Below are 9,365 nucleotides of genomic sequence, written 5' to 3'. Positions count from 1 at the left end.
GTCAGAAGTGGAAGGAAAAAAAAAGGATGAAGAGGAGAGGGACCAAAAAGGAGATAATAAAATGAAGTCAAAAACACTTTGGGGTATTTGGGCCTGAAAATTCAGAAGGGTGAGAGGCATGCATGGCATTGAATGAATTAGACTCATGTGGTACAGAGGAACAATATGCAGAACCAGGGTATAAGAAGCAGTGAAGGTAAACCATGGAACAGTCTGTTGGGTTCAGTTGTTGATGGGAGGCCTTGATTTTGTTTCATTATAGCTGAAGAGTAGGTGTTTGCAAATGAGGCTGTTGTCTCTTCCTAATGCTATCTTGGTAAGGTAGAAAAAGTAATCATGTATAAAATATAGTTATATTATGAATGTGTTTACTAATAATTTTGGAGAGAAATTTTATTTATATTGGTCACCATGAACTTAATGAAATTCTAGCGGCTGGGAAGGTGGGGCAAAAAGGGGTGCGGAATTGTTGGGTACAGTTAACAACACAATAAGTATTTTATATGATGTTATACTCTTATGTCTAAGTGATTCTGTTTTGAAACTACAAAAGATCTGACATGTACAAGAATTACTCATTTAAAAGTGAGCAGAGTATTTAGCTAACATTTTGAGTGATGTCATGGCAGTGGGAATTCATAATGATTTAACTGGATATGTTTATTAATTCTTTATGATTTTGCAATGTGTTATCTACCTGAAAGTGTTTGCTATATCATGCATGGTATTATGTATCTCAACAGTGATAAAATAATATCTTCAGAATTTTTAAATATTCTATACTTATTCTTTTTTCATCTTAATCTTACTTTTTGCTAATATATATGGCTTTAATATATTTGAACCAAAATATGTATACATTAGACATACCAATACTCCTGAAATGGATAATCAAGGTCAGACTACATGCAAGACATGCAGTTGGTGTCTTAATATCATTGTGGGCCATCTAGTTAGTAATGCTCACGAAAATAATCATGTCATACCTTCAGCCTTGATTATGCCACATAAATGAGTGTCCTTCATCAACGTCAGTAATATTTAACCACAGTGCCACTGGCATTACCCAGGGATGCCGCAAAAGTGTCAATTCTTTTGCTCTGCCCTGTCATTCTTAGTGTAATAAATCAAGAATAATTAACTATTATGGCAGAAACATAATCATTCTGTGATCAACTGTTCATTCTTGTATAACGGTATATACAGAATATGATACCAACTAATACTTATAGTCTTATACATAAAGCCTGAGGAAGATAACAGTATCTGCTTTACAGCATCTTCTTTGTTCACAGTTGCATGCTGTCCAATAAGTGACTGATTTTCATCAGTTAATGTGCTGATTTTTCTGTGAGAGGTAATAATCAATAAATGGTATATTCTGGTAATACAAGCTTGTATAATAATTGAAAACCTTTAAGATTGTTGATATATTTGCAAGTTTTTTTTTTTCTTATTGAAGTTGTAACTACTATGAGGCATCTTCTAAAAATATTCACTTTCTTCAAGCTTAGTCCTTACAGATTCAATTTCATCAAATAATCCAACTCTTGAAGCCTTTAAAATGTGTTCTTAAGGCAACTATAATAATGGAAAATTGAATAAGGGGTGCCACAAAACATGATATATACCTTTAGGGTGCCATAAGCTAAAAAAAAATTGAAAATCACTAATCTCAAGTAAGGGTTGAAGTAGTTTTGATCGTGGTAACAGTTGTATTAGTAACGGTGGTCAGAGATGCTACTTCAGTACTAGCAAAATATTAACGTAGTGAAATTAATGTTGTAGGAAAGAAGCAGCAGAAGTTAAATAGCATAAGCTGTGTCAACCCCCCCCCCCCAAAAAAAAAAAAAGAAATAGGTAACTGTAACAGTGGTAGTAGTAGAAGTGACAGCACATTGATATTTTCATAATAGTAGTAGCAGCTCTCGTTTTGTGACATTTATTTCCATTGGTCAGAAAGCTTCAAAATCAATGTCTCCCAAGATCATATTACTCTTTGGAGAGTATTCAAACCTTTACATCAATTAAAAATACTTAAAGGCTATCTGAAGTTAATGGTATTAAGGATAAGCTAGTAGACCTGTTAAAGCTTAGTAGCATATGCCATTCAATTGTTAGATGGAAGCAAGAGAAGTAAAGATATATGACTCCTGAACTTTAGCTGACAAACAGAATACTAAGAAATACTAAGAAATGCAAAATATTAGGAACATATGATGACCTGACATTAAGAAGCATATCTTTGGGAACATTTGCTAACCAAGAACTAATGAACACATAAAATACAATGAAAAAAATTTAGAACCCTTTGCTAACCAACCACAGAGCAGATGGATGTTGTATAGGATTAAAGACATAGATTGTTTTGTCCTCCAAAGTCAAGTAGCAATTATCTTAAAAAAGGTTCTATTGGCCTCAATCAACTAGTTGGAGCTGTAAAACGAAAACTCTGAAACAGCATCATATATTACACACAGCTTATGAAATGAAGCAAACATATTCCAAAAGACTTTACGATGTGTATCTTCATAAGTAGGTAAAAGGCATACAGATCATCATATCATTATGACTAATACATCTTGTGATGAACAATTCTGTAATGATTAAAGTGTACACTGTCATAAGAGACTCTATGATCACAAGAAAAAATTACAATTACTTTGTAGACCACAGACTTAGACAGTTATAGTTCATGCCTCAGCTTACCTCTAATGCATAAGTAACATCTTTATTTTTTCATAAACAGATCTTGCCAGAAGGTGGGTTTAGTGTATAATGCCCCTCAAAAAAAAAAAAAAAACTAAAGGTAAGACAGAGTTGTATGTTTTCTATGTTGTCAAGCATTTTGTTGGAGATGGATAGATTGTATGCTTGTGGACTTGAAAGCAAGTAACCCACACGTGGGTGAAGAGGAAAGAAAAGACAATAACCTGAGCTAAAGAGTACAAATGAATGGCAATGAAGTGCTCGCTTAGTGAGCAGCTATCACTAGAGAGAGAACTTCACATATATGTAATAACATGAAAAAAAGTTTAAAAGTGAAAGAATTGCAGTGGAGGAAGGGATGCTTTGCATCAAAAAAGGAAGGGAAGAGGCTGCTGAGGTCACCATGGAAGAGAAAGGAAGACAGCAAAGTAAATCATTAAAAAAATAAATTAAAATAAAAATAGGAATTTATGCTAGGTCAGAATTAGCATTTAGCAAACTGATCTGAGCTTTGTGATTCAGCAATACATCATAAACTCCACAAGATCAATACATATTTGAAAAATTCCACAATTTGTCCTGCATACTCCTGAAACTGATTTTCCAATCAACTTCTCACTAACTGTCAAACTTGTAATGAGGGGGACAAGCAAAATTTTACCCAAATTCTAAGTTCTGAAAGAAAATGCCCAAACTTGGATTATAAAACTAATCACAATTTACTAAATACACAGTGTAATATGGAACAATCATGATGTTCATCCTACACATGCAAAGTGGAAAAATACATATGGGATATCACAACAGCATTCAATGAATGTTCATGAATAAGAAATTACTCAGCAAGTTGTTCAAATCATACAAAGAGTAAAAACTAGTTAAGCTTCTCATTGCAACTAAAGAAGGATAAGAGGTAACAGATAAGGTCCAAAGGACAGCAATAAAGATGGTACCATAGCAACCAACTCTGATAAACCACAGTAACTCAACCCAGGCTCCTGAAGCACTTCTGTTCCAGTCCAATGACATCTCGTCTTCCAAAGAACACACAAACATATATGAGGCACTACTCAAAAATCACCTACAGAACAACCACACACCAAAACAGGAAAGTTCAGAGACAAAAGCTCGCCTACCCTTCACTTCTACTGATACAAAACTTTAAGAACTCTCCTATAATTAACCCTGACAACACGTCAAACTTTCATAACAAGCACTTTAACCCAGTTGCAATCCAAGCACTTACTCCTAGTGATAGAACAATATCCCAACCATCTGGAAACTTGCTATCATGATAACAATCCTAAAACCTTCCAAACCATTCAACTCCAATTCCTTCTACAGCCACATATCACTTCTGTCTTCAGTATCCAAACTCTTTGAAAAACTCATCCACAACACAATCAGATAAATGATCCCACCTCATCTAAATAATATGGTTTTAGACCCAACCATTCCACCACCAAGCTATATACAAACCTCACATAACTTACCCCTCAATGGCTTGAACCAAATACAACCCCTGACACATCCTTACTCCAGAGATACTTAACACCATCCTCCACAACGACAAAAAATGATTGGCTAACATCATAGCCAGCTGCCATGTACAAGCCACTCAAACTGGATTCACCTCTTAAGACCCTGAAGCTCTCCAATATAGCTCCCCAGAGTGCAGCTCTTTCTCTAACCTTCTTCAATCTCTTCCTACATGACCTCCCATTATCAACAAACCACAGCATGAAGGCCATAATACAAACAGAATAATGGCTCATCCAAAACAAAATATCTGCATCTCCCCAGAAGTTTTGAATCACCATTTTAAGCCAAGACAAATATGAATCCAACCTGCACCCTCCAGTCGTCCTGAATGGACAAGAACTCCCACTCAACAACATTCACTCCTCACTCAATGACATTTTCTCTCCGAACTTTAAACATCAACAAGGAAGCAAAGTACAAATTAAATGCCCTCATAGTACCAACTGGAAATAGATTTAGACAAGTAAAGAATCCCTTAGTATCTTCTACAAACAATTCATCTTCTCCACCCTTAACTATACCATAACCCTCCTGTTTTACTTTTCCAAAAGAAAAAATAGAGAAAGGGGCCAAGTGAGCATTTTTCCCTCAGAGGCTCAGTCGTCTGTTCCTTATGCTACCTCGCTAAAAGCGGGAAAAGCAAGTAAGTACGGAAATAAATATCATCTATTAAACATATTATACATAAATACAAAAAAATAAATACAAATGCATAATCGCTGTTTCCCGTGTCAGCGCCAGTAAACAGATGAAGAATGGCCCATCCATGGGAATGGATGAAAGCAACAAGTATGAATTTGTACATGTGTACAGTCTGGGGATAGGGGAGAAAGAATACTTCCCACGTATTCCCTGCATGTCGTAGAAGGCAACTAAAAGGGGAGGGAGCGGGTGGCTGGAAATCCTCCCCTCTCTTGTTATTTTTAATTTCCCAAAAGAAGGAACAGAGAAGGGGGTCAGGTGAGGATATTCCCGCTAAGGCCCAGTTCTCTGTTCTTATTTATTTTGCTTTGTCGCTGTCTCCCGCATCTGCGAGGTAGCACAAGGAAACAGAAGAAAGAAATGGCCCAACCCACCCCCATACACATGTATACACACACATGTCCACACACGCAAATATACATACCTATACATCTCAATGTACACATATATATACACACACAGACACATACATATATACCCATGCACACAATTCACACTGTCTGCCTTTATTCATTCCCATTGCCACCTCGCCACACATGGAATACCATCCCCCTCCCCCCTCATGTGTGCGAGGTAGTGCTAGGAAAAGATAACAAAGGCCCCATTCGTTCACACTCAGTCTCCAGCTGTCATGCAATAATGCCCGAAACCACAGCTCCCTTTCCACATCCAGGCCCCACACAACTTTCCATGGTTTACCCCAGACGCTTCACATGCCCTGATTCAATCCACTGACAGCACGTCAACCCCAGTATACCATATCGATCCAATTCATTCTATTCCTTGCCCGCCTTTCACCCTCCTGCATGTTCAGGCCCCGATCACTCAAAATCTTTTTCACTCCATCTTTCCACCTCCAATTTGGTATATATATATACATATATATGGGAACGGGGGGCTGGAAATCCTGCCCTCTGTTTTTTTTTTTTTCTCAAAAGAAGGAACAGAGAAGGGGGCCAGGTGAGGATATTCCCTCAAAGGCCCAGTCCTCTGTTCTTAACGCTACCTCGCTATCGCGGGAAATGGCGAATAGTATGAAAATGTTGAAATGTATAGGTATGTATATGTGCCTGTGTGGGCATTTAGGTATCCACATGTGCATATGGGTGGGTTGGGCCATTCTTTCCTCTGTTTCCTTGCACTACCTTGCTAATGCAGGAGATGGTGATTAAGTATAGTAAATAAATAAATGAATATTTCAAATATTGCTAATTTCATCCATCCTTGTGAGATGCCTTTCTTTAACCTGGCCAGCAATTAAAAAGAGAACCATCCTAATAAAAATGGAAACAAAAAAACAAAAGACTTTTTGAAAAAGTGTTTTTATGTTTTTAATGTTATGACATTTTATCCTGAAATCTTGAGATAATAATTTCATCTTAAAGAGAGTAAAATCTGGCTTTAAGATTCTCATAAACTTATCAGTAACAACCAAGAAATATGATTAGCCATTACAGCACATCAAATACAACAGGGATCACCTGATCACAACCTGAAAAGTTTTAAAACATTTTGATAATGTTGACAATGAACATTACCTTCAAGAGATGTAAGGACAGACCAACCAAAAGTTTATCACAAAATTAGGCAAGAAAGTTATTAATAAGAGAAAGTATCTTTACAGCACAAGAGTGGTGGATAAATGCAATAAAATGAAGGAAGACGTGATCGATCCTGACAACATTGGGAAATTGAAAAAATTGTATGATAACAGAGAAAGTTCAAGAGATAGAGCCCCACAATTGTAAAACTCCCTCCCTGTGTTATACAGCCTGGTAATTACTTACATCCATCTAAATCCATCCATACACTCCAAGACACAGCCAACCAATACCAGAAATGACATACCAGAGAAATGGCTGTCACTGACAAATGCCTATGGCAGGTTGGATCTGGGGTATCTTTACGCATATTAAACATTACATTTTCCTTGACTCTTATTATGATATCAAGAATTGGAATTGTGCTTTATTTGTACTTCTCTAATACAACCAAGAAATATGGCTTTATCAGTTTCATTAATCAGAAATGGGCTTAAATTTTGGTAGACAGCATGAAAAATATAATAGGGAAATGCATTCTTGGTACCCAAAGGATCAGATTGAAAGATTTTTCACGTGATCTAATAGGCATAAAGACGGCATCTACGCTTAAATTTTTACAGTGTAGTCACAATGAGTCCCAATGGGTGTAAAGATGTTAAAGCAGCATGATACTGCATACCGAATAGATGTCTTTCAGTGTGTCATTCAAAGTGTGTAATTAGAGCCATCTGGTTCACTGCATATATAACATTATTTTTGCCCATGGATGACCACTCAAGTTGACATGCAATTTACCTTTCTTGGTGAAAGAACAATATCAAGAATCTTTTCTGAAACATCTATATCACAACCATAAAGAGAGAACTAACCTTTCAATTATCATGGAAACTTTACTTCAAAGACAGGATGTTATCCTATGCATACATTTTTGCAAAGAGGGGTTTGTAAATACAAACTGCAAGCATATTATAACATAAGTTGTCATTAGAGCATTAGGTTAGGTGGATTCTTTTGTGCAATTTACTGTCATTTCCACTTTACCAAAATCTGAAAGCCCACCTAAATACAAATGAAATTTCTGTCTGTTAACAAAGAATACTGGCTCCATTATATATCAATTTGCTGTCTATTACAGATATATAAGCAGACTTAAATAATACTGACCAGGGGCAATTAGCTCATGTGTCTACCTTACTATGCACCCATGAGTACACTCACGGGTCAAATGATCCAGGATCATTACCCATTATCAATATGTATTTTCTTAATTATGGGATAGAAAATACAATTTACTTCAAATTCAGTGCCACAATGTTTGCTAATATTGTCAAGATATGGTGAAATATGAGTACTGTAGAGTCTACATGTTACATATCTAATCATCAGTAACAGTATCCAGTAACAGTGTACGTCATCAGTCTGATAAAAAACAATTGGAAAGATTTACCAATGTAACTAAAATCACTTCATCAGTAATACCTCTAATGGATGACATTCTAAATGGTAGGTGTACTTCATGCTTCAGTCATTCAGTAACCAATGAGCTATGCCTTGACTGGTGTTTTCACTAGCTTCACTATGCTGGAGTGTGGTTGAGCACTAATGGAGCATTTGCCCCATTTTATACATTAAATTATTTTAGAATTACTGTACATATTAGGGAAGTCTAGAATGTCTAAAACTTGGAGTATATCTTAAAAAAAAGAAGTCAGAAATGGTAAGGATATCTAAACACTCTGAAATAAGGATATATGTAGTAAAATGATGTAACAGATTTACAGTCCAATACATCCACATCCATTTCAAAAGAATGCAGAAGGATTCTAAAACAACTCTGTGAGACTGACATACGTATGTGCATGAACATAATTTTGTCATGTTGTGGCAGGTTATATCACCTGAGTTCTCTAATACTGCAGTGTTTGTATCTGTGTTCTTACACCACTGTATCATGCTGAGAATCAGTGTTGATGAAATTATATAATTGTGAAATGTACACAATTCAAATATCTGAATAAACAACCAAAAATATATTCTGGAGAATTCTCAAGAGCTATTTCTAAACTTCCTGTAAGAAGATGAACATCTGACAAGAAATAATTTTAGGATCTTTTAGACTTGTACATGGAGAATTGTATTAATTTTCTGATACTGTCTGACTTCTTTTGACAGATAAAGATTCTGTCATGTCAAGGTACTGAGACACAAGGTAAAATACTTTCAAAAGGAGCAAATATCCTGAAGATCATTTTAACCAAGTGTCAAGCCACATGAACAGTTTAATCTCTAAGGAATGAGTAGAGAGACAAGGAGAAACTTCACCCGTTATTTGAGCTGTCCTCAGGTATATGCTTAATAGGTGCAATATTGACAAAGAAATAGCACTCACCTTCATGCAGGTTAGATTCTGACCTTAACTTAACCACTCACACTTCATCCTAGGTTCACTACAACATGCTGTGTCAACCAGTTATGTGAGGATGCTGGGTCCATCCAAATTAATGTATCCATGCCGTCATTCTGTTATTTGGTAGGGCGCATTAGAATGACGCTTCCATAGCAAAAATCCAATGAATATGCCAACACAGGTTCCTAGAATAGCCATGGAGAACCCTAATCCTGCCATGCTACCTGCAGTATAGCCAGCCTTGAGGTATCTCATGGACTTATGTCTCATATGGGGATGAAGTGCTTCAGTTGTAGTTTCAAGAGATCCACGCTTAATTATCACAAACTGAAAAGGTGAAGAAAATATACAGACATAGGTAAAAGTTACAAAACAGGGGTTGGATAGTAAAATGGGGAAAAATGAAACAGTTAAATCACTGAAAGACGATGTAATTAAAGTAACTATGCAGAACTATTGGA

At 36.2% G+C, this 9,365-nt stretch overlaps 1 protein-coding gene across 1 annotated transcript in view; it reads right to left on the bottom strand.

Moving 5' to 3' along the window:
* Positions 1-1,695: 1,695 nt before the first annotated feature.
* Positions 1,696-9,365, bottom strand: part of LOC139758738 (uncharacterized) — a 31,972-nt gene continuing 24,302 nt past the window's right edge. Inside the window, exon 13 of the mRNA XM_071680478.1 lies at positions 1,696-9,231. Within this exon, the coding sequence (XP_071536579.1) occupies positions 9,013-9,231 (219 nt within the window). The 3' untranslated portion in view covers positions 1,696-9,012. The remainder of the gene's footprint in view (positions 9,232-9,365) is intronic.

The sequence above is a fragment of the Panulirus ornatus genome, chromosome 31 (assembly GCF_036320965.1).
Source record: "Panulirus ornatus isolate Po-2019 chromosome 31, ASM3632096v1, whole genome shotgun sequence".
In the NCBI taxonomy this organism is placed as follows: domain Eukaryota; kingdom Metazoa; phylum Arthropoda; class Malacostraca; order Decapoda; family Palinuridae; genus Panulirus; species Panulirus ornatus.
Note: the sequence above shows the minus strand (reverse complement) of the source record. Positions and strands in the feature narration are given on the sequence as shown.